Here is a 26,302-nt window from a genome sequence, read left to right as displayed (position 1 = left end):
TTCAGACCATTTCTCTTTTCCGTTCTTCTATGTTTTTATTTAGGCTTTACATACAACTTTAATAAAGGTTTCTCTTTTCTTTTCTTTTGGGTTAATTATTTAGAATCTAAAAATTCACTCCATTTAGATGAGTGTTCAAACTGGCTGAGGAAAAAAATTAAAAGCTATCCACCGGGGAGAAAATATTATGCGCTAAAAACAAAAATATCTTAGCATTTTAGTAGAGGAAGCATTAACACACCAGGCAAGCGCGTTTTCTTTTTAATAGGAATGGTCTGTCGGTCAGGTGGGTCCAATGACCACCTTATTTAATCTTTTCCTGCTGGGAGCTAATTTTCCCGGGCATGTCCTCTACCTAGGCCCGGTGTTGCACGAGGCCCAGGTGGAAAACCTTTTTAAGTTTCCCAGATTTCTCTGTAGGTTTGTAAGAGGCGTTCAGCGTCGCGGGGGTGAAGTCGGTGGAGTGAATGGGCAGGCCAGAGCTCTGGTGTGCTGGCCACTGGAACAGTTGCGCAGCTTTGAATCGAATCTGCGTGCCGATGCTGAGCTAGGTTTTCCAGGACTCACTCACATGTATGGGATTTCTTGTGCTGCGTGGGGGCCTTGTGTATCCCCTCCCTTAGATACCTGCTCCGAGGAATTCCTCCTTGAAAATCTCAGTGACATGGTAAATATGCCCTGTCCTTCTGTCATTTAAAGGGTGGGGGTGGGGGGTGCGGGGAAGGCAAATCAGAATGTCATAATGTAACAAGTTGGCAGGCAAGAACACAATATATTTAGAACCAAACTAGGATTACAAAAGACATCAAAATTGAATTAAATTTCCTATTAGGGGGTTCTTTGATTCTCTCCCCCCAAATTTGTGTGGGAATGTGAAAAAGCTTAGGCTTTAGAACCGGTAGATCTTGGTGGTTCTTGGGCAGATCTCTGATCTTGTGTCAGAGGATGACACTTTCCACCTCCACCAGGGTTAGTGTGGGATGCAGGGAGCTGCCTTGTATGCAACACCTGGTGCAGAATAAGTGGGCTCTTATTAGGAGCTGCTTCTAAAGCTTTTCTCACCCAAATGAGGATTTTTTAATACCTTCACTCATACCCAAGTTTTAGGAGGAACGGTTTATAAGGAAACGCTCGGAGTCCTTTTCCTATTATATGATGGTGCTAGTTAGTTGTGCTTGAGAGAGATCATCTTTGTCTCCCTTGAGCTCCCTGGGCCCCAAGATTCAGCCATGGGGGAGGCACACAACAAGCATTTGATAGATAAATATGGAATCTGGTGGTTTCTGCAGGGAATTAATGTATCCATTTAATAAACCTCAAGAATAGTACAGCCTTTAATAGAATGTTCCTTCTCCCAAAGGGCTGTGAAAACTTTTGCAATGATTATTGTTTTTCATTTATATCCTAACGTTTGAAGACTGGAGCTGTAAACCTAAAAGCCAGAAGTAGATAGTAGCAACTTAAAATACTGTGTATGAATGTCATAAATATCCAAGTAGACAATTCGTTTCTCCTCCAGTGGCTTTCTTGGCAGAAAAATAAAAAGGAAAAAAAAAAAAAAAGGCTCCGTGATTTAAGAAAACGTTGTTGTGTTTGGTGATGATAACTTACATTTCTGTAATGCTCTCCAGCTTACAAAATGTTCTCCCATCATTGTTTGAGTGCCCCCAACTCCCAGAGGTCAGTAAGACAGTCTTGTATTATGGTTAAGGACATGTTGCCTCTACCACCCCCAACCAGGTGGCCGTGTGAGTTATTTAAGCTCTCTAAGCTTATTTAACTAATTTTTTTTTTTTTTTTTGAGACAGAGTCTCACTCTGTTGCCCAGGCTAGAGTGCCATGGCATCAGCCTAGCTCACAGCAACCTCAAACTCCTGGGCTCAAGCAATTCTCCTGCCTCAGACTCCCGAGTAGCTGGGACTACAGACATGCGCCACCATGCCCAGCTAATTATTTTGTATATATTTTTAGTTGTCCAGATAATTTCTTTCTATTTTTAGTAGAGACGGGGGTCTCGCTCTTGCTCAGGCTGGTCTCGAACTCCTGACTTTGAGCAATCCACCCGCCTCGGCCTCCCAGAGTGCTAGGATTACAGGCGTGAGCCACTGTGCCTGGCCTAATTTTTAAAATAGGAATAATAATACCTTCCTCTTAGGATTGCTGTACCAACTATGTAAGATCAGGCACAAATAATCCCAGCCACATAGTAAGTGCTTCATAAATGGCAACTCTTACTGTATTACATATAATAATCCTCACTTTGCAGACGAGGATACTGAAAATGGCAATTAATTTGCCAGAGATCACACACCTAGTAGTTGGCAGAACTGGAATGCAAGTATAATTCTTCTGCCTCCAGCTTTATTCCTCTTTCCACTGCTCCTTAGCCAAGATGTGTGAATCCGGGATATTTTGGTGCTTCTGGCGGCAAAAGGTACCAACATCATGAGCCTCTTACTGTCTCTTCGGTGCACTCATTGTAAATATCCATTTTTGTATTTGCAGAACATCATCAAGAAGGTGATTGGGCAGAAGTTTGTGTACAAGTTCGTCTCTTTCCCGGAGATTCTGAAGATGGATCCTCACGTGGTGGACATCAGCCGGGACAGCCTGCTGCTGCAGGACGGCGACTGCCCGGCGCCCCCCGAGGGCCGCGAGGCCCACAAGCACGGCCTGTCCGCCCTCAAGATCACCAGCCGCAACGAATACATCCACTCCGGCCTGTACTCGTCCTTCACCATCAACTCCCTGCAGAACCCGCCCGATGCCTTGAAGGCCATCAAGACGGAGAAGCTGGAGGAGCCGCCCGAGGACAGCCCCCCGGTGGAAGAAGTCAGGACTGTGATCAGGTTTGTGACCAATAAAACCGACAAGCACGTCACCAGGCCCGTGGTGTCGCTGCCCTCCACGTCGGAGGCCGCGGCGGCGTCCGCCTTCCTGGCCTCGTCCGTCTCGGCCAAGATCTCCTCTTTAATGTTGCCGAACGCTGCCAGCGTTTCGTCCGCCTCTCCCTCCTCGTCTCGGTCCCCGTCCCTGTCCCCCAGCTCGCCCCTCCCTTCTGAACACAGAAGCCTCTTCCTGGAGGCCGCCTGCCATGACTCGGATTCCCTGGAGCCCTTGAACCTGTCATCGGGCTCCAAGACCAAGTCTCCGTCTCTTCCCCCAAAGGCCAAAAAACCCAAAGGCTTGGAAATCTCAGCGCCCCCGCTGGTGCTGTCGGGCACCGACCTCGGCTCCATCGCCCTCAACAGCCCCGCGCTCCCGTCGGGGTCCCTCACCCCGGCCTTCTTCACCGCTCAGGTAAGAGCCGCCGGCGCCTCGTGCCCCTCACTGAGTGGCTTCGCAGAAAGGGACAAAGGAACAGAAGCCACTTCCTTCGGTCCTTCCCGGCACACTCCTGGGACCGTGTACCGAAGTCACTGCGTAAATGTGAGGGGAAGTTACTTGTCCCTCCGCAGCCCGTAACATGCCCAGAGGAGAGGGTGTGGTGTCCCGGCTGCTGGGGATGCCTGACTAGTTTCTTGCCTTTAGTGGCCTGAAGGGATCCTAAGATGGAACCTGCTCACTGGCTGCCAGAGGTGATCGGCACGATGACTTCCTGCGAAAGCTGAGCAGGCCGGTTTACATTTTAGAAGGCGTTTGGGCTTTATGAAATTTTTACGGCAGAGTCCTCTCTGGGGACGCTGTGTACACAGCCATTTGTTTTCTGTTAACACGAAAACAGGTATCAGCTGCTACCGCCACTGCGGTTGTCCGTGTGAGCGGCGGCGGCGCCTGAGTCTCTAGTAAGACACGCAGGAGCCACAGCAGACAGGAGCTTCTTCACCAGACGCAGCGCTGCCCTGGAAAGGCCCAGGCCCAGGCCTCGGGGAGAGGGAAGCAAGTGTGTAGGGCAAGAAAGTCTCTGTGGTTATCAACCCCAAGGAGAAAGCAGCCTTTTCCTTTCAGAAAATACTCATGCTCGCTCTTGTCCAGCCGACAATTGCAAGGCAGAGACAAAGCAGGTGCTGGTTAACTGTATTTCTGCTTCCCTTGCAAATGGGACACAATTTAGTGGCAGAGATTAAAAGCATTATTTTTGGGGTCACAGACCTGGACTAAGTTCCTAGCTACCCCGCTTCCTAGGGGTGTGACTATGAGCATTACTATGGCTTTGTGGCAGGTTGGGGTCTGGGCCCAGGCTGAGAGGGGGCCTTCGCACCAGAGGAGGGAGGGCGCTAGCTGGTGCCCCAGACCCGCTCAGAACCAGGGCGCCATGGCCGCGTGTGGGGGATGCGGGAGCCCCAGGACTCAAACTCCACGGTCCTGGAGCGTCGGCCCTGCACCTGGCGTGGCCAAGGGCGGCCCACAGGGAGGGAAAGCAGTGCTAATGAGGGAGAAACCAGAGGGGACAGAGACCAGGCAGGACCTAGGAGTAAAACATCTATTCAGAGCTGAATTCTCTCAGCCTGTGTCGCCCAGGTGGTTTCTCTGAGCGCAGTCAGGTTATTCACCGGGTTTCATCCTGACTTGACAATAAGCCTCGGGTCATTTAGGATTAGAGACTGTCAGGGCAAGATTGAGATTCTCAGAGATTCCCACCCCTAGGAGCTGCTTCTGGGGGTGCCTAAGGGGGGCAGTAGGAAGGCTTTCTGCTGAACTCCATTCACCTCGGCCTGAGGGCTCAGCCCTTGTCCCTGAAATCGCCCCCAGGGCACAGGAGTGAAGAACCCTGGGGAGTGGGGCTGTCCCCAAAGGCAGCAGCAGTGCCAGCGCCTCACTCTGCCTGGCTGGTTTCCCTCCTACCTGAGCACTTTCTGTCCCAGAAAGGCTCCTTTCCCATGTGGCCTGTGCTGTGTGCAGTGTGACACTGTGTACCCATGAACATTTGGTGATCTGTGGCAACCTGCTATAAACTTTCTTAACGGTGGGCTTTAGAAGAGATGAAGCGTGTGCTGTAAAAACTCAGTACCCTGGACATGAAACTAGCAAGATCGGTTATTTCCAGCTAGAAAGATGGCAGGAAGAAGGGGAGAAGTCAGAGTCTTGGGATGTCCCGCGTCACATGGTTACCATTGCCTCCAGGGACCTTATTAAACACATACAGGCAGACCTCATTTTATTGTGCTTTGCTTTATTGCGCTTTGCAGATACTGACAGAGCATTTTGTGCACATTGAAGGTTTGTGGCAATCCTGTGTTCAGCAAGTCTGTCTGCACCATTTTTCTAACAGCTTGTGCTCACTTCGTGTCTCTGGGTCACATTTTGGTAATTCTTACAATATTTCAAATTGTTTCATTATTCTGTTTTGGTGGTCTGTGATCAGTGATCTTTGATGTTACTATTGTAAATGTTTTGGGGTGCTATGAACTGTGCCCATGTAAGATGATGAACTTAATTGAGAAATGCAGTGTGTGTTCTGACTGCTCCACAGACCTGCTGTTCCCAATCTTTCTTCCTCTCCTCTGGCGTCCCTATGTTCCCTGAGACACAACAATATTGAAATGAGGACAATTAGTAACCTCAAAACAGGGGCCAGGTGCGGTGGCTCACGCCTGTAATCCTAGCACTCTGGGAAGCCAAGGTGGGAGGATCCCTTGAGCTCAGGAGTTCGAGACCAGCCCGAGCAAGATTGAGACCTGTCTCTACTAAAAATAGAAAAATTAGCTGGATGTGGTGGTGCTCACCTGTAGTCCCAGCTACTTGGGAGGCCGAGGCAAGAGGATTGCTTGAGGCCAAGAGTTTGAGGTTGCAGTGAGCTATGATCATGCCACAGGGTAACAGAGCGAGACTCTGTCTCAAAAAAAACAAAACAAAACAAAAAAACACAAAAATACAAGAATAGCCTTTAAAGTGCATGTGGGAAAGGAAGAGTCACACATATCACATCTCTCACTTTAAAAGCTAACAACGATTAAGCTTAGTGAGGAAGACATGTCCAAAGCTAAGATAGGCCAAAAGCTAGGCCTCTTGTGCCAAACATTTAGCCTTAGCCAAGTTGTGAATGCAAAGTGAAAGTTCTTGAGGGAAATTAAAGGTGCTACTCCAGTGAACACATGAATGACATGGAAGCAAACAGCCTGATTGCTGATATGGGGAAAGTGTTCCTGGTCTGGATAGAAGATCGAACCAGCCGCAACATTCCTTTAAGCCTAATCCACAGCAAGGCCCTAACTCCCTTCAATCCTATGAAGACTGAGAAAGAGAGGATAAAAGTTTGAAGCTAGCAGAGGTTGGTTCATGAGGTTTAAGGAAAGAAGCCACCTCCATAACATAAAAGTGCAAGGTGGAACAGCAAATGGTGATGTGTTAATAGAAGCTATGGGAAGTTATCCAGAAGATCCAGCTAAGATTATTGATGAAGGTGGCAACGCTAAACAGTAGATTTTCATTGTAGATGAAATAGCCTTTTATTGAAGATGCCATCTAAGACTTCCATAGTGGGAGAGAAGTCATTGCCTGACTTCAAAGCTTCTAAGTACAGGTTGACTCTTGTTAGGGGATAGTGCAACTGATAATTTGAAGTCGAAGCCAGTGCTCGTTTATCTTGCTGAAAATCCTAGGGCACTAAAGAATTATACTAAATCTACTCTGGGTTCTATAAATGGAACGACAAAGCCTGGAAGATACCACATCTATTAACACCATGGTTTACTGAATAGTTTAAGCCCACTGTTGAGACTTACTGCTTGGAAAAAAATATACTTTTCAAAATATTACTGATCATTGACAGTGCACCTGGCTACCCAAGAGCTCTGATGGAGATGTACAAGAATATTAATATTTTCATGCCTCCTAACACATCCATTCTGCAGCCCATTAATCAAGGAGTAATTTCAACTTTCAAGTCTTATTATCTAAGAAACACATTTCATAAAGCTCTAGCTGCCATAGATAGTAATTCCTCTGATGGCTCTGGGCAAAGTAAACTGAAAACCTTCTGGAAAGGATTCACCATTCTAGATGCCATTAAGAACATTTGTTATTTATGGGAAGAGGACAAAATATAACTTTAACAGGAATTTGGAAGAAGTTGATTCCAGCCCTCCTGGATGACTTTGAGGGGTTCAAGACTTTGGTGGAGGAAGTCACTGCAGATGTGGAAATAGTTAGAGAACTAGAAGGTGGAGCCTGAAGATGTGAGTGAATTGTGCAATTTCATGACCACACTTGAAAGGATAAGGAGTTCCTTCTTAAGGATGAGCTAAGAAAGTGGTTTCTTTTTTAAAAAAATTTTGTTTCAAAATATTAACGAGCACAAATGTTATTTTTACATAGATGAATTGTACAACGCACAAACTTCTGTGGGATTCGACTCCTTTTTTGAAGTCCTTAAGATCATGTTTTTATTTGAATTCAGACAACTTTAGACAGTTCCAGAGATCCATAGTCACCTTTTATGAGTTTGTCTAACCCCAAGGTGGCATTTGTCATGGATTCCATTGGCATCGGTAGGAGCTGAAGATCAGAGATGTTAAACAGCCAGCCTGTTTTTCTCTCCTTTACTTTCCAAAAGCTTGAATGACTTTACCAGTATCTCAAGTCACCAAATCAAGTGATCTGCAAATACTTCCTCTTGAGTAGCTAATCCAGATCCTCTTTAGTCAGTCAAGTAACAAATGCCTATCAATTGTTAATTAGTTAGTTTGGGAGATAATCATTGAATACCAAGCACTTGCCAGGCACCTGGGGATGCAGAGGTTAGCAAGATAGACCCAGTTCCTGTACTCATGAGTTCACAGGTTGCTGTCCAACAGGAAAAGCATGTGGGGCAGCATATAATATAGGGTATGATTTGGGGTGGTGTGAAATTAAGGAGGACCCTGGAAACCAGCTGAGGAATTTTGATTTGCTTTGATGGGAAATTAACAGCTGCTTAGATGTGTAAGTTAAGTGAAATAAAATTCCTATTAGAATCTATCAGCAAATAATTATTGAACGTTAATTTTTTATAAGACCTAGAAAGGACACTGGAAGTGCATGTGCTGTTTTCATGACCTTAGGACCCAGCCATGACAGGCATGGCTAAGCTACCTGGGTAAAACAGTCCCTGCTAGTTAGGCGCTCGTAACTTACCTTCAGTAGCTTCATATAGTATCTCAGATGCAGTGGAAAAGGAATACTAAGGAAGAAGGTATTAACTGTGCCGGAGGGGGGGGAAGAATGTTGAGAGGGCTTCATGGAGGGGGGTGATCAAACTTGGGCAAGGGTGTTGAAGGATCAGGAGGATTTTTTTGAGGGTGACGAGGGCATTGTGGGAACAGCTTGGGGCAGGGCATAACGATGTGAAGCAGCTCTGTGATGAGGGGGAGGTACAGTAGTTGAGTTACGTGGGAGGATGAATTCCAAAGGTAAAGGAAAGTGGCAGTGGGCAGCACCGAAGGGGTATGAGTAACCGTCTGAATTGTGTTTTAGAAATCACCCTGATGGTGTGGATCGGGAAGGGGGGAGGCTGGATGTGTTTAGGACGCCACCGTAATATTCCAGGTGGAAGGCTGTGCTGGTGGGGGGGGTGGTGAGGGGGATGGATCTGAGAGAGACTTAGGGGATGCTGTCAACAGGACTCACTGGGTGCGGGTGGGACAGAGCCCACCTGAGTGTGAGCATGGGAGGAAGAATGAGTTCATCATGGGCAAAAGGTTAAAGGTTCAGTTTGGGCTGTGTTGAGTTTGAGGAACCTGTAGGACCAGGTGAACAAGTCCAGCTGCAGCTAAAGGGAGAGTTTGGAGCTAGAGACAAAGTCAGGGTGTCTTCGACAGGTAAGAGGTGGTTAAAGCCCTGGAACTGGATGAGGTCCCTTATCTGTAGCCCAGGGAAGCCTGGGCTAAGTGGTCAGGGACATTCTGGAATGAATGTTAAAAGACAAGTAGGCTGGAATTTTGTGGTTCTCTGTGTATGAGATGAGCTCAGGATACACCAAGCAAAGTAAGAGGGTTCACATGTGGAAATTAGGGAGTGTATGAAACCAGTTATGGGGAAGCCTAGAATTGTGGCTCAGGTTACCTTTTTTCCTGAAACCGTGAAAGAATTTTAAATGGACACAGTGTGTCGGGGCAGTTGACTTGGTGATGGTGTGCAGATCGATGGGGAGGGGGGCCTGGGGCAGGCGGACTGGTTTAGGTGGCTTTTGTAGAATGCCATCTGTGAGGTGATAGGGGCTTGGGTGCAGTAGGAATGGAAATGACAGGATGAATAAGAAAGTGAGTTCACAGAAACCTTCAGAAGCCATGCCTGGAGCTTGCAATTACGTGGAAGACATTTTGCGTGATGGTGATTGGATGCTGGTACTAGTCCGGGCTGTCGGTGTAGGATCCTGGCTTGCTTTGTCCTTGTGTCTGGTGCCTGGAGCATATTGTGTACCCTGTCAGCATTTGTTGAGGGGCTGCATAAATGGTGGTACTGTGAACAAAGGGAAGTCTTAAGAACCCAGATGTGGGAAGAAGGTGAGCTGAAGTTTGAACACGTGGGGACTCCAAGGGGAGAGATCCAATGGGGGATATGCCAGGGAGGGGGCACACGTAGACCTGCTGGTGGCCTCAGCTCATCAAGTGTCTAGGAGCCGGGGACTACAGGAGGCATAAAGATGAGCAAATACCTTCAAGGCTATGGAAAGATGTATAAGGAAAATATGCAAATTACTACGAGGCAGAACATATTAAATGTTAAGAAAAATAGTGGTTACAAAGACGAACCTGGCCCACAAAGAGCTCCTGATCCCACAGGCTGGGATAAAGATTCAGAACAGAGAAATCCCATGTGGTTGAGGGGAGATCGGCAGGGAAAGTCCCCTTTGAGGTGGCATATTGAGGGGCAAAGGGAGACAGGCAGGACGGAGGCGGTGGAAGGGTCATCCAGGCAGAGGGCCACACACAAGGGCGCACGTCTGGACTCCAGCTCACCTGTTTAGCTCAAGTGTGTGGGCTTTTTAGGAAACTGTATTAAGTGGAAGAATGAAAAGGAGATCCTGGGAGGAGGTCGGACCCCTTGCAAATTGAATGCCCATTGCCCACGGGCATCATCTCCTTCCCTGGCAGCCTGTGGGATCAGGAGCTCCCTGTGGGCCAGGTTCGTCTTTGGGGAGTGAAAGGAAGCACGTGCCTTGCTGTGGCTTCTTTAGCACTCGGCCCTCAGGCTCAGCCCGCCCGCCTGACTCTGGGAGCAGGTGGAGAGAGTGAGGCTCACACTCCCCGGAGATGACGAGGGCAGGCTTTATAGGAACTTTCCTTAAAAAAGCAACCAAATATTAATAGTTCTTTCTTTAAGGCCCCAGGGTCTTCAGGGAGAAAAAGGATGGGAAGTAGGGGAGGGAATGAAGTCATTTCAGTGTTTATCTGCATATATTATAGGAGACATTTCAAACATATTAAACATGAGAAACAGAAGGCTACTGTATTCTGAGTACATCCTGTATCCCTTAGAAACAAATGTGCAAACATCTCAAATCCAGACATGGGTACAAATTTGAGACTACGGAAATAAAAATTCTACACCTTATATATTGCTCAGAGGATTAGAGAGGAATGGGTGTACATTTATGGTCATGGATGAAAGATAGCTACGTTTTGTGGTTTAGAAGATTCATTGTCTCTGTAGCACTTTGATGGGTAAACAAGGAGGCCCCATACACATTGGTTATTACATGTTAATGTGATGCGTTGTGGTTGGAACCTGGCTCTGGAGTAACACGCAAATATTAGTTCTCAGATCACCTAAGCTTGTGGACTTGAGCCTAACACAACTGAGAAGAGCCAGAAAGTTCCATCTGACTCCGTGGAGTTTGTCTATTTTAGAGCGTTAAGTACTTTTCTACATACAGTTGAGAATTTCTCCCACGAATAGATGAAATACATTTAGTGAGTGTGCCGGGTATACTTTTAATTAATTACTAATTCATTTATTCATCCAAAAACATGTATTGAGTCCTAAGCCTGATAAGTCTCCAATACTTGTTGAGCGTATCTGTGTGCCAGGCACATAGAGCTTGAGGTAGATCAATTTATTTAATCTTCCCAACAACCCTGTAATTGTAGGCATTTTTTATTCTCCCCATTTTGCCGAGTGGGAGGCCAGGGCAAAGACAGGGTGCATCGCTTGCCTGAGGTTACCTAGCCAGTAAGTGGTGGTTCTGAGACTGGGACCCTGGCAGAGCTCATGCTGAGCTGTTAATTTTTAACTGGTAGGCCAGATGGCCTGGCACACTTGTGAAATTGCCTTGGACTAGAACAAATGGGAGGCTTATTCAAAACATGCATTTATCCTGGTAACCTCATAGGGCATTCAATATGTAGGAAATGCCATGGAACCAACGACTCAAATAATTTGGTACAAATTTGTTTACCTTTCAGCAGCTTCATAGTTTGAGGAACTTTGGATGTTTGTCTCCATTCTGCTGAACAGAGCAGACCTTTCAATTTAGGTTTAAGCCAAATGCTCTTGATAATTAGTGAAGCTACAGAGGTCAATTCTAGGAAAAAATAACACTTTAGCATCCAGCATGGTGCAGCCTGAAATGCTGGGGCTTTTGCTGTGGTTCTTCTTACCCAAAGCACCTCACTGACATCACAAAACCACCAAGGGGCTTCTGGTCACCAAAGGTGCAGACGCAGCCTGGGCAGGGAGTTTGCCTCTGCTGAGGATAAAAGCCACGTGGACTTCCCAGCTGAGCAGGTGGTTTCTTCTGCCCTCTAGCTGGCCTGTGCCAGGACCCCTGCGGCGTGTGTGCTCGAGCAAATGCAGTCCCGGTTCTCTTCCTTGGAAACCCAGGGTTTTGGCTTTACACCCAACCTGACAAGAAAGCCCCTCCTCCCAAACCACTGCCAGGGCGATGGATTCCCATCAACTCCACGTCCAGAGCGGAATGTGGAAAACCCAGCTCAGAGCTTCTGAAGAAGCTGCAACAGGGTATTTTATAATAACAGCAAATCCTAAACTTACTGGAGGGCCGTTGATGTGGAAAGTGAAATTTGGGAAGCTGTTTAAAAATGTGTGTGTGTCTGTAACCCAAGTAGTGGATATACACTGTAGAAAAATAAGATATAGGTAAGAAGAATAAAACCCCTTCAGGGGATCCCATTTTGCTTATGCACTAAATAAATCTTCCTGTTTAATCTGGGATGGGGGCACAAGTGAAGAAACCATTTGGACAAAAGTTGCTACAAACTTGAGTTTTCCACCAGAATGCTTAGGGAAGGTAACTTGTCAATACCTCTTTCCTTTATAAAATTGTTAAAAATTAGCATTAAAGAAAATTAAACTGTTGACAGCCTTGCAGAAGTAAAGTTGCCAGATTCTCCTGAGATAGTGAGGCTGTTTTTCGGTCCATGCCTAGCACACCTAACCTCTCTGCTGCCGTTGAGTGTGGCTGCAGTTGGGTGAAGCGGTAATATTAAATCTATTTGCTTTATTTCCCAGACACCAAACGGACTGCTTCTGACCCCAAGTCCACTGCTGTCCAGCATACATTTCTGGAGCAGCCTCAGTCCGGTCGCTCCGCTGAGTCCTGCCAGGCTGCAAGGGCCAAACACGCTGTTCCAGGTGAGTGTTTGGAAATGCACTTTTACACACTGAACTTCTAAGGAACGTTTTTTTTTCTGTGAATCCTGCAAGGGTAACAGTGAATTCTGCTGTATGTATGTTTGGTTCAAATGTTAAAGGGAGTTCATGTTAATGGGGCTGCAAACCCTTCAGAGGCAGCCGTTTTCCTTGAGGCAGAATGGCACACTCATGCCAGGCATCCACAATAGAACAATTCGTTATTGAAGTGTTTTGGATATTTTCATTTGATTATGAAAACTGGAAATTTAGGAAAAGGCAGAACTTTAAAAAAAAAATTTTTAATAAAAGCTCCTAAAAGACTTTAAAATATTAATCCTATTAGTTAATGTAGTGATTCACTTGAAATAAATTCAAAAATAAAAATAGTGAATGATTTCTCCATACTGGCATAGAAAAGTTACCTGATAATTCTGTGAATCGTAATCGAGTTCTCCTTGTTCTGTAATAAAAAAAAAAGGAGCATCCAGAGCATTTGGTTAAAAAATAATGAAGACTTAGCTGCTTTGTCTTGCATAACTCTATACCAGGTAAGCACATTCATTATTCAACCACACACTACAAACTATCATCACTTGCTGTCGTGTGGAAATCAGTATTTCATTTTTTGAGACCCAAAGACTGTTACCGAACAAGGTGTTACTGTTTGACTGTGAGTACAGGTAGCAAGGATCGTAGGGACAGGAAGGAAGCAAAGGTGGACACAGTGCAAACTCCCTCTGCATCTCATTCTAACGCTGTCTCATCCACCCCACATCCGGCTCACCCCAAGTTAGATGCAGTTCTTTGGCTCTCGCTGAACTTAGCGCTTTCTACTATGCCTGCCTACTGACCTGGCAGTCTCCCCCACTAGACTGTGGGCTCTCAACAGACCTGTTCACTGTGGTGTCTGTTCCCCACCATCTAGCACATTGCTTGGTACACAAATGAGGCTCAGTAATTATCGTTGACTGTCTAAATGAATTCACAAAGATGTCTAAGAAAGGTAACTGGTTTAAAAATATCAGGGCTTCATAACCTTCTGAGCTAGTCGTTTTGCTTGTCGAGGTTAACATTGGTCGAGCACCTGCTCCGTGCCAGGAGCTGTACGTGCTGGGATTTAGGGTCTCGTTGGAAGAATGGTGGAGCTAAAGGGGTTTTGATTGCTATCTTGCTTCTCTGGTATCCTAGTAGGGTTGGGGTAGTGTGTCCTTATGCAATTGTATCCCTGGAGTAATCGGGTTTCTTTCTCTCCCCTGGCCTTGATTCCCATCATAAGAAATTGAGCTACGGTCATGCATGGCCAACATGTTGATTTTTAACCATTTTAACTCAGGCAGGAAAATAAAAAATAGTGAATAAAAAACAATGAGCAAATATAGTATTAGGAAAAAATTAAATTAGGAATACTAATCCTTTGGTGGGGAGATAAAAGTTTCCTGAAAGTCTCAAGAACAGGGAAGCAGTCGTCTCGTATGAAGTAGAACAGAAAGGAGTTGTCCGGCTGCAGTAAGCTCCGTGGGGGTAGGGACTGTAGTGCTACTCTAATCCTGGAATCTCACCTAGAGCTTCTGCAGAGTTTGGTGTTATTTGTGAATAGCGAGTGGCCTCTTATTTCCCTCCTGACTGGGAATTCTACCACCTGATTGGTGTAGGGCTTGGTGCCCTCCTAGGAAAGCCATGGAGAACTGTTAATTGGGGGTTCTTTGGGGTCCCTTAAGTACTAAGCTTTTCGAGCCCAATACTCTCAATAGTAACAATGGGTCCTCTGTCCACAGTGATTCTCCACATCCTCAGGCTCTCTGGGAGTTGGGAGATGTGCATACCGTCTGCTCTTCAGTCACTGCTATAGACCAGTTGTGCAACAGGGTCCCGTGGAGGGTGTGTTAAAATAAAGATTGCTGGGCCCCAACCCCAGAGTTTGATTTAGTAGGTCTGAGGTGGGGCTTGATGAAAACATTTTTTTCAAGTTCCTAGTGATACCACTGGTCCAGCAACCACAGTCTGAGAAGCACTGCAGACCAGTGATTCCTAATTTACACTTAGAATTCCGCAGAAAAAATGACTGCATTTAAAGGCTACCTGCTTAGAGTTTTAACTTTAATTTCACCAAATGGACCTGTTCTCTCTCCTGGAGAGAGAGAACCTGGTCTGGATGGCAGACAGGCTGCATGGCCTTGAGCCCTGTTTTCATGGTTGGATCCATGAGAGGAAGGAAAAATAATTTTGTACCTTTAAAAGTATTATTACTCTTCCTATGAAAAGAGCAACTGAATGTGGTAAAAGTTGAAAGTAGCAGTTTGGAAAATGGTAAACAACAATACATGGCAAGAGGAGTAACACTTTGTGATTTTTAAAAGTAGACATTACAGTTGATTTTCAGAATTCAGATTGCTATCAGCAATGTCCCTTTTAAACTAATGAAAATAATTTTCTTTCAAAATAACAAACCTCTTTCACATATGCTGTGTGTTAGAGGAAGGAAAAAATAGATTTGGCCTATAAATTGTAAGTGATGCTGGCAGGTCTCCTATTGTCATGATTGGAAAGGTGTCAGAATCCTTAGGGTGACAGTTGACAGAGCTGAGAAGTTTTTGCACAGAAGATCCCCTGATATAATTGTTATAGCAGGTTATAGCAGCTACTGAACGATTTCAGGGAAGGAGAGAGAAGACAGGATACTAGCCTTTCTGGAAGAGGTATGCTTTGTAATTGAGAAATGTTTTAATAGAGAGGTGCCTGAGACATTGCGCTAAATGTCAATATAGAACCTTGGTTTACAAGTAAAGTGAAATCTGATTCAACTGGACAGTTTGACATTTTGAACTCGTCTACAGGATGTCTGTTCCACCTTTTAAACTTTTGAAATAGATTTTGATCCCATTTGGAATATACCTAGTAGGAACAGGTACATCTTGAAATTTTCAGTGTAGCAAATATTTGTAGTGCTCTGCGGCAGGGACCACAGGGACATACAATGTGTGGATAATAGATGAGCAAATAAAGTGCTGCAGGAAGCCAACAACACAGTAGCTCTTTTCAGCTGGGGACTGGACAAAGGCTCCAAGGTAGAAGTGCCATCTGAGGTTGGAAGAAAGGACAGGACTTTGACAGAGGAGAGCATGTTGGAGCCTACTAGATCTGAGTGACTGCGATACGAAAGTCTGCTGAGGAAGGGACTGGGGGAGCGGAGACCAGGTCAAAAAGCAGCCGTGGGCCTTGTATGCTCAAGAGTTTCTCTGTTAATCTGTTAAGTGTTGCTAAGGCTTTTAAAGCTGGAGATAGGGAGGGTGAGATCGCCATTTTAGAAAAATATCGCTGATATGAGTGTGGAGGAAGAACTGAAATTAAGAGGAAATTATCATACGTTTAGAGTAGAACAGTGGACATAGGAATATTTAGAAGCCATTTCAGAGGTAAGATTGAGAGGAAGACATTGTGTTGGGGGTTTGAGGAGCCAAGCAGGTAGTGAAAAGTAGGAAGAGGCAAAGATTACTAAGTGATTAAAAGACTGGAAATGCTACTACTAACAATAGTTAACATTCATTGAGGGCTTACTGTGTGCCAGACATTGTTCTAAGCATTTTTTTGAGGCTTCTCATTTAATACTTCCAATAGTTCTATTTTAGAGATGAGAAATAGGCGCAGAGCTGTTACTCAGTTTACCCAAGATTGTACACTGAATAAGTGGCACAGCCTCGATTTGAGTTTTGGTGTGTGTTTCTAACCATCATTTTCACTGACTTAAGAGTTAGCGCTGGAAGTGCAGGTGTTGTGGGGCAGGGGGGATTGGGTGGGGACATCTCAGATGGAGATGGCTGTCAAGTCCTGGCACAGTATTGGAGAAAACAAGGCTGAGGACCAAAGTTTGGGGAATGCTGCAATTTAAGAAAGGGGACTGGCAGGAGAAGAGCCAATGAAGATGAATAAGAAACATGCTAGAAAAGCCAGGCTCATCAAGAGAAGCTATGGGCATTGAGTATATAGAAATAAAGAGCTACAGGTAATTTATTTTAAAAAACAGAAGATTAACAAAACCAAAGCTGAGTTATTTTGAAAACACCAATAAGATGGATAAAAACCAAAAAGAGAAATAAAAGGATGGAAGATAAGCAAGTTTTGCATTTTCAAGTATTCACCCTTAAGTCAGTGGGAAGAGCGGTTAGGAAGCAGACCTTTACACAGACCTTTAAAAAGTATAAACTTTTATGTGGGTAGGTTTGATCACACAGTTGAGGTGGATTAAAATTCTAGAAAAAAATGAAAACTCCGAAGTTCCAGAAAAGAAATAAAAACCTTGAATATACCAAAGATACCCCTAAGCTCTGCCAAAATAAGAAGTTGGGCAGTTTGGTACAGAAAGATTTCAATCAGTTTAAAATTTGGCTTTGCTGCTTATTAGCTGTGCCCTTTAGCCAACAGTGAAACTTCCCTGAATTCTGTTTTCTCATCTGTAAAATGAGGATAACAAAATTTAGGTTACGGCCCCTAGACAGCAAATGAAATGACATCCCTCGATAAACTCTGGGGCACCAAACATAAGTTATTGAAACAGCTTGAAAACTGCAAAAATGTATTTACTGTACTTCTGACATGTGCCAAGCTCTGTAATTTGATATTTAGTGCTACGTTTAATATTTAATTTACCTGGACTAAAGAGGAATTAAGATAGAGGACAGCCCAGGGGATCATTTTGACACATCATCCTAGACAATGAAAAATCTAGTTGCGAGTAGTCCTGTACTAAAAGGAGGCCTTAATTCTTGTTCAGTTGGGATTACAGCTGATGTATTTGTTTCAGACCTGAAACTTGGTATCAAAACATATATGCCTTTTATCCTACTATTTATTATCCTAGTTACCAAGAACACAAATTAACATGCTTGAAGCTCTGACTTGGATGAGGCAAAGGCAATATATGTAACCTAAACATTTGTAACCCTGTAATATACCAAAATAAAAAATTACATATGTGACCTAAAAAAAATTATTCATTATCACTTATGGGTGATCCAATAAGCTTTATATTATTTACCATTTTAATTGGAAAGAATACTTTCTCAGGTCCAAAATAATCTTTCTATTCTAAATATTTTACGTTAAAACATTCCTCATTTTTAAGTGACTGAGAAGCATTTTTGTGTAGTACTCTGGAAAACTGGAGAATTTCAAAATACAGTATTAGAAATTACTCACAGAGTCTGGTTTTCAAAAAAATTTTTTTCTTAATATTTAAAGCAAATCAGCATTTCTAAGTAGCTTGGAACCTTTGAAAAACAGAATTAGAGACTGAGAATGGTGGCTCATGCCTACAATCCCAGCACCTTGGGAGGCCAAGGCGGGAGGACTGCTTGAGGCGAAGAGTTGGAGACCAGCTTGGTCAACATAGTGAGACCCATCTCTTAAAAAAGAAAAAAAAAAAATAGTCCTAGCTACTTGGGAAGCTGAGGCAGGAGGATCCCTTGAGCCCTGGAGTTCGAGGTTGCAGTGAACTATGATTGTGCACTGCACTCTAGACTGGGTGACAAAAAAAAAAAAGAACATGCTTTAGTAACATATAAAGTACATACTATTTTCTAGTAGCCTGTGCACGTGGAATAATTAAGGACATTTTCTGGGTCTTAACCTCTGTTTGCTCTACGTAATCTTGATGTTATTGTCATCTTCTAATTATTATGTAAAATAGATTGGCAACTGACCTCCATCACAGGGGTGATGACAGAACCAAACCACTATGGTCTGTTTGGGAATATAAAAAACTCAAGTTCTTCCCAATGGATTTGCAATAATTATCTGAAATATGTTTTGTCCCCTACAGTTCCCCACACTGCTTAATGGTCACATGCCAGTGCCAATCCCCAGTCTGGACAGAGCTGCTTCTCCAGTACTGCTCTCTTCAAACTCTCAGAAATCCTGATGACGTCTCGCCACAATTAAGGACTCATTAACTGATGAAACATACATGACCCCATGGGCTACTTTACCTGTGTCATGGGAAGGATATTGTGAAACCCTGTTAATTTGGTTTGCACTTTTCATAACATGGATAGTCTAGATTTATGTTAGCATTTTAAAAACTGGGTTTTTTATATATTCAAGTATATATGAAAATCTGTTTTGCATTAAGTGAATTTTAATGTTTTTGTTTTTATATACTCCTAGCTCTTCTTAAGTGTTGAACACTGTTGACAGTGAAGAACTTTTTTAATGGTTTTCAGTATAACTAATAAGGATGTGAAGCTTTTTTTGTCATTAATTCTGCATATGCTGAACTGTGCTTATATACACTATAACCAGCTGTGCCTTCCTTTGCATTTAGTTGTATGTAAATGGTTTATATATTTTTTAGTATTAAGAGAAAATGTTTGAAAGACAAAAATTAGTATCAAACAGCTCTCTATTAGAATTTTCATTATTTTTCACAAGTGGCAATATGAAAGCATATTCATGTAACTTTTTCTTTTTTTGCTTTCAATTGTATAAAAATTGCCTTAGAACCTCTTTTGAATTGAAATTCAGTAAATGTTATGTACAAGTTTTTATAAGAATAAACTAAGCCATATTTAGACAATAAACATTCACAAAAGAAAATGTTCTAAAGTGCATTTTTTAAAAAATGAACTTTGAAGGGCTACCTGTTTGCAGTGTCTTTTAGATTCCTCCCAAACAAAAATCTGAGCTGGAAAAGCTACATCAAGTTCATGTTATCCAAGCCCCTGGAATATTTCCTAGGTTAGCATATATTCTTATTTCAAAAAATCAGCCCTGGTTCTCCCAATTTTCCACAGAGAATCTAACCATGTGATATATTTATGGTGTCAGTGTGAGTTAGGGCTTCTCTAAATCCCTGGACCCATAAGTCTAATGCTTTGGAAGAGGCTAATAGACTGGTGATGAATCTGAATAACAAAAGAAACAATTTTATAACACCAGCTATCTTTTGTGCATGTAGAGGTCTTCACAATTTTTGATGGATTAAAAAAACTTGGCTGTAACACAAATAGAAAACTAGGAGTATAGAAGGCCTGGCTTATGGAAATTCGGAGAGGTAGGCTTACACGGCTTTATGTATTACTAAATTTATGGTGAGAATGAAGGAAACCTGATTGATAAGAAAAATTCTTCAGGAACCTCATTGTTGTGGAACTGATTACGTAACTATTTGGAATGCTGCACTCAGTTTTTGTGTGGAGTATAGTTTGGAGCAGTGATAACAAATATATTTCCTGTTCCTTCAAAAAACCAGTCCAAAAGCACCACACCGGTATATGAAGTAGAATATTCTAATGTAAGATATGAGAACTACAAAGTACCCACAGCTTTGAATTAAAGATTAGGTTAATTATAATTCTTAATTATAAGTAACAAATCAATTTGAGATGTAACTATTAATAAATAACTGATCCAAACCAGGCATTAAAAGGCAAGGATTATGAGAAAAGGTTTGTTGAAAACACATTTCTTGAATTTAAAAAAATATAAACTACTGTTTTACTACTTACAAATTTTGAAGTGTACAACTGGAATCGAGCATCTCTATGCATGGAGATGTATGCCCTGATAGGAAAAAAATCCAAAATATGCCTCTTTGACTGTAAGTAATGAGCATGGTTCCCAAATCCACAAATAGACACTACTGTCACCCCCTCACAGGCTAGGTATAATTTTGTACTACAATACAAGGAGCTGGTCCAGGGAGCTGAGATTTACTGAACATAAAATGTTGGTGCTAGAAGGGGCCTCTGAGAATGCTTCTCACTATCTATTTCCAGCTCAGGACAAGGGCACACCAGAAGGTGGGTGTTGCCTACGGTCACACAGCCCACTAAAGGCAGGACAATGACTGGTGCTCAGTCCAATTGCTTCCCCATGCGTAGCTGTAAGTAGCTACTGGTCCACAACTATATGATGTTGGCAAAAAAACAGATAAAGAGAGCATTTAAAATTGTTTTGCCAGGTAAGAGAACACATCCAAAATGCAGGACTCTTATAGAGAAACTAAAAGAAGTTTAATCTGTAAAAATCCCAACAAAAAATATTTAGTATAATTTTTACATGTAAATGCTGACTGGAAATATTCAAATAACTATAAATCTGATTTTTTCTTTTCCTCCAAATATTGTGATTAATGTATACTCTAGATCCATTTATTACAAGTGAAAAAATACCAAATTTTTGATGGATCAAAGTACTTGCTATATAACAATCAGAGAACTGGAGATATTGAAGTATAACTCTTATAGCTCTGCCTCATTCTGTTTGTTTTTTAACACAAGTATTTTAGTCAGAAAATAGGTTTCAGAGAATATTAAATAACTTTTTTTCCTTTTAATACGTCTGCTTGATCAGTGTTAAATTGCTATGGCTGAAGTTTTATAGAACTATATAACCTGAATGTTGGTCTCTTTGTACACATATTTTCTATGACTGCAAATCTTCACTTTCATATATGTATCATTTTTACTGTCATATTATTTTTGTTCAATAAATACTTTGTGATAAGAGGTGTTTCAAGGCAAGTGGTTTAGTTTACTTCCATTTACTTGGGATGACCCAAACTGCACTTTTCCATGTGGATACAAGTTGGAAAATGAGTCTTATTTACCTGTAAATATGGTACATCAAAAATAATGTTTTAAATACAGATATTATAAGAAAGAAATATAATTATTGAGACCCTACCTCTTTAAAAAAATCCATATATTTGGCAAAGTGGCTACAGCAGTGATATAAAAAGAGAAGCATTCTAAGGAAAGGCAGTTTCACAAGGGCAATAAGAGTTGGCTGGTTGAAAAACCAAAGATTATATATCCCTGCCTGTAGGATTGGCACTAAAGAATACAGGACCTTCAGTTACCCTCTTCCAGATGAGTCCGGTCTCTAAGACCCATTTTTATTTTATCACTGGATGACATGATTTCAGTTAATGATAGCAACCACTTATAAACCACTTAGGTGATAGGAACTCTTCTAAGCATGTTACATAGATTACTTCATTCAGGTTTCCCAACCACGCTACAAGAAAAGTATCTTTATATACCATTTTATGGATGAGGAAATTGAGGCCTAGAGTGGTTGAGTAAGTGGCTCAAGGTAATAGAGTTGGCCAGATTTCAAAATCAGCATTTTGATCTAGAAGCCATGATATTAATCTATACTACTTCAAAAGAGCTTAAACTAGCAATCTACATCTTCACATGGAACAGCTACATGTTTGCTATATCACTATTTTCTGGGCGAGCAGATTTTTAGTAATTGTAGAGCTGGCCCTACTTAGACTTCTCCAGTACTGAGAATACCTCAGTGGCATGCATGTGTGTGTGTGCATCTTGAGAACAGCTTGATTATAGGTTAGTTCCTGAAGAGTCACATATTTTAGCCTGCTAGGAAGAAAAGGTTTCTTTTCTATCACCAAATTTTGACTGCTGCATTTGTCTCTGGTACTTTGAGAGAGGAGACAAATCCAAGTTAATATTAACCTAACTGCCAAAGATTACTCATAACTCAAAATCTCTTCTTGCATGTGTGTCTTAACAAATTTGTTACCCTAAAATCTATCAGGTACTGGGGATATAGAGGTGACCAAGACACAATACTTTCCTTCATGAAGCTTATGGTTTAGTGAGGGGAAATAAAGTGTGATTAAGCGTTGTTACAGGGTTGAGTATAAAGATGCTACTGGAAAGGAAGGCAGTTAAACAGCAGGACACATAGCCCTGTCTGTGGTAGAGTTAGGTATGGGTCAGGGAAGGCTTTCTGGAAGAAGTAATTAAATTCAGACCTGAAGAATGAGTAATAGCAAAGAGTAGAGGAATAGAAGAAAAGAGTAAGTAGAGCAAAGAGGATGTTTCATGATCAGGTGAAAGAGGAAACATTTGAGGAACTCAAAGATCAGTAGGGTTGGATTCACCCTCACTGAGAACAAAGCCTATAGTTATAGTTCATCATCATGAGACAGTAATATAGAAATCAGTAGCAATAGAGTCTAAATTCAAAAGGGGGGGGGCTTGTAGATCACTGAGGAGTAATGAAGGAGTGATTGGCTAGGATTCCATGGAAGACCAAGATGGCAGAACTGGGCTCCCAAAGCAATCTTTCGCTGATTTTCAATGTTTCTGGAAAGATGGTGCATGAACATCATCCAGAGATGAGCTATACAGCCCATGACAGTACCATGTCACTCATTCCTCACTTGACAACCTCAGCTGCATACATACATACATATGAGGGAGGAAATAACAAGATGAAGAAGATGATGCCTACAAGTATTTTGGCTGCAAGAATGTGGAACTATTGTCACTACAGCTGGAGAAATGGCTGAAGCTTGTGTGGCACTATTTTCACTAGCACTGTGCTAGGAAAGACTCAAAGGAATCCTAGGAGGGTCTTGTCCAAGTCTCAAGTCTGTATGCACTAAAATTCCATGCCTCAACCAGAGTCCAATGGACCCATCCTTTTCTGAGCGCACAAGACAGTTGGCAGATGCTAGGCTTCCTCACCACCTGAAAAGTGCTGCCTGCATCTAGATGGTCACCAGTACCTGTTCATCCTTATGATCAGAGTATCTCAGCATCACCACTATAGCAGGGATAAGGTGGAAGGGAGCAGTCATCATGATCCCTATATTCCAGCCTCAGTCCTCTTTCTCTGTCTCCCTTTCACAAATGCACACCTGCACACTTAGCCCCTACATGCACTCTGCTCAACAGAGGTTTAGTTTATGCTTTCTGAAATGGTACCCTTACAGAAATGGTTTTTCAAATAAGTTGATTTCTTCTATTCTCTTAGGGAGAACCCACCAATGAAAACTCCTCCCCATCATCACAGATCAAAATTTTATTTTCTTTTCTGACCAAAGCAGCTTTATTATCAGTGACTTGGTCATTCTCCCTGCTTTAGTCTAATAGAAAATTGGTGACACCAGTGGTTTTTCTGGGTCAGTGATGGAAACTGATTATTAACTTCAACTAGGAATGATGACAGCTGAGGGAAACTCCTGCCTGTTTAAACCTAAAATCTCAACTTACTATTAGAAAGTAAGTTCCTGTTTTAGGTTGAACAAAAGTCTGAAGTACGGCACTAAAAACTTTGGAGATTTCTAATTTGGAACACACAGAAGTGTGCAGTTCTTTAAGCAGCCTGCTCATGGGCTTGTGCTGCCACTTAAAATTTTGAAATGCACCAGGTGTGGTGGCTCATGCTTATAATCCTCGCACTTTAGGAGGCTGAGGTGGGAGGTTGCTTGAAGCCAGGAGTTTTAGACCAGCTTGGGCAACATAGTGTGAGACCCTGTCTCCCCTGTCTCTATTAAAAAAATAAAAAAATAATTTGATATGGATGAACTTGTCAATAAAAAGATTCAATGTAAGAATATAGATGAGAATATTTAAAAAATAAAACCACTGACATTAGAAATAAATTCAAAAGGATTACATTTGGGGATGAATCTTTTAGAAATCATATGAACTGAAAATAACTTAAAAATATACAGAAAAAAAGGAAAGAATCAAAATGGTATACTACAAAAAACCAATGAAATAAAAATAAGGCAGTGTTGGAGGAACTAAAGAATGAGAAGCATATAAGGCATACAAAAAATAAATAGCTAATTGGCAGAAGTCATTCCTTATCAGCAACTATTTTAAATGTAAATGGTTTAAATCTTCAATTAAAAGGCAGAGATTGGCAGAATGGACAAAAAACTATGCTCCATCAACATGCTATCTACAAGAGACTCACTTTAAATACACAGACACAAAGAGGCTGGAAGTAAAAGGACAGAAAAAGATTCCACCCAAATAGTAAACAAAAGAGATATGGGAAGGCTTTATTTTTGTCAAAGAAAATAGACTAAAATAGTAAAAACAAAGACAACAACAACAACAACAACAAAAAAAAAAAAAAACCACCAGGAGACAAAGGACATTATATATTAATAATAAGTTCAAGCCAACAAGAAGATATATAACAATTATGAACATATTTGCACCCAATAACAGAGCCCCAAAACATTCGGTGCATATACTGAAAGAAGTGAAAGGAGATGTAGACAGTTCTACAATAATAGCTGGAGACCTCAAAACTCCATTTTCAATAATAACCAGATAGAAGCTCAATAATGAAATAAAGGAAGTGAACACCAGCAACCAATTACACCCAACAGACACGTAGAAAACTCCAGACCTCACTCTTCACAGAATGAGACATATTTCTCAAATGCACATGAAACATTTTCTAGAACAAACCATATGTTAGGCCACAAAACAAGTCTTAATACATTTTTGAAAACTGAAATCATACAAACTATCTTTTCCAACCACAATAAAATTAAACTAGAAATCAATAACAGACAGAAAAGGAAAATGCACAAATATGTGGAAATAAAGCAACATACTCTTAAACAACCAAAAATCAAAGATGAAATCACAACAGGTATTAGAAAATACCTTGAGACAGATGAAAATGAAAACACAATATGCCAACACTTATGGAATATGCTGAAAGCATTTCCGAGAGGAATATTTATAGCTTTAAATGCCTACATTAAAAGAGAAAAATCTCAAGTCAATAACCTAACTGTACATTTTAAGAAAAAAGGGGGGGGGAACAACCCCTAAACCCAAAGCCATAAGGAGTACAGATAAATAAAACAGAGAATATAGAAACACAAGAGAAAAGGAACAAAGACAAAAGCTGGTTGACTAGCTAGTTTGAGGAGGAAAAAAAAAAGACTTAGGTGGGGGAGGGGAGAAAAAAAAAAGACTTAAATTACTTGCAGGGGAGCGATCCACTCGCGTTGTGGCAGGCCGAGATCTATGCCTTCCTCTCTGGGAGCACGAATCCAGGAGGTTGCCTCCACTCCGCCATCTTTTCTCCTCACTACTTAAATTACTAAAATCAGAAATAAATGTGGAGAATGAATATACAGGAAAAAAAGGATTATAAAGGACTACTATGAACAAGTATTAATATATGCCAACAAACTGGATAACACAGATTAAATGGACAAATTCCTAGAAACACACAAACTACTAAAACTGAATCAAGAAGAAATAAAAAACATAATAGAACTATAACTAGTAAGAAAATTCTATCATTAACCAAAACCTCTCAACAAAGAAAAGCTCAGGACCAGATGACTTTACTCATGAATTCTACCAAATACGTAAAGAATTAACACCAGTCCTCGAAATATTCAGAAAAATTGAAGAGGAGGGAACACTTCCTAATTCATTGTATTAGGCCAACATTACCCTGATACCAAAGCCAGACAAAGATACTACAAGAAAACTATATGCCAAATCCCTTATGAACGCAAGCAAAAATCATCAACAAAATACTAGCGAACAGAATTAAGCAGCATATTAAAAGAATTATATGCTATAACCAAGTGGGATTTATCCCAGGAATACAAGAGTCATTTAATATATGAAAATCAATCAATGTAATACACATTAATAAAATAAAAAAAAACATGATCATCTCAACTGATGGAGAAAAAGCATTTGAAAAAAAAACCAATGTTCTCTCATGAACAAACCCTGAATAAACAGGAATAGAAAAGAACTTCTTTTAACATGTTAAAGGCTATATATGGAAAACCATAGCTAAAAGCATACTTAATGGTGAAAAACCAAAAGCTTTTCCCTTAAGATCAGAAATAAGGCAAGGAAGGATACCCCCTTTGACCACTTCTATTCAACACAGTACTAGAAGTCTTAAACAGAGCAATTAGGCAAGAAAAAGAAATAAAAGGCATCCAAATTAGAAAGGAAGAAGTAAAACTCTCTCT

The 26,302-nt window shown here is 41.8% G+C and overlaps 1 protein-coding gene and 1 long non-coding RNA gene across 2 annotated transcripts in view; one reads left to right on the top strand and one right to left on the bottom strand.

Annotated features, from left to right (window-relative positions):
- The window catches only part of ELK3 (ETS transcription factor ELK3), a 64,725-nt gene extending 43,713 nt beyond the window's left edge, over positions 1 to 21,012 (top strand). The window contains exons 3-5 of the mRNA XM_045553189.1: positions 2,506 to 3,300; positions 12,391 to 12,513; positions 18,329 to 21,012. Coding sequence (XP_045409145.1) covers positions 2,506 to 3,300; positions 12,391 to 12,513; positions 18,329 to 18,427 — 1,017 coding nt within the window. The 3' untranslated portion in view covers positions 18,428 to 21,012. The remainder of the gene's footprint in view (positions 1 to 2,505; positions 3,301 to 12,390; positions 12,514 to 18,328) is intronic.
- LOC123639418 lies at positions 12,797 to 25,328 on the bottom strand. The gene is made up of 2 exons (XR_006735724.1): positions 25,283 to 25,328; positions 12,797 to 12,973 (listed from the first exon to the last, which is right to left on the bottom strand). It is a non-coding gene; the product is annotated as an uncharacterized LOC123639418 (long non-coding RNA).
- Between the last annotated feature and the right edge of the window lie 974 nt (positions 25,329 to 26,302).

The sequence above is a fragment of the Lemur catta genome, chromosome 6 (assembly GCF_020740605.2).
Source record: "Lemur catta isolate mLemCat1 chromosome 6, mLemCat1.pri, whole genome shotgun sequence".
Lineage (NCBI taxonomy): Eukaryota > Metazoa > Chordata > Mammalia > Primates > Lemuridae > Lemur > Lemur catta.
This window is presented reverse-complemented; position numbering and strand designations above follow the sequence as displayed.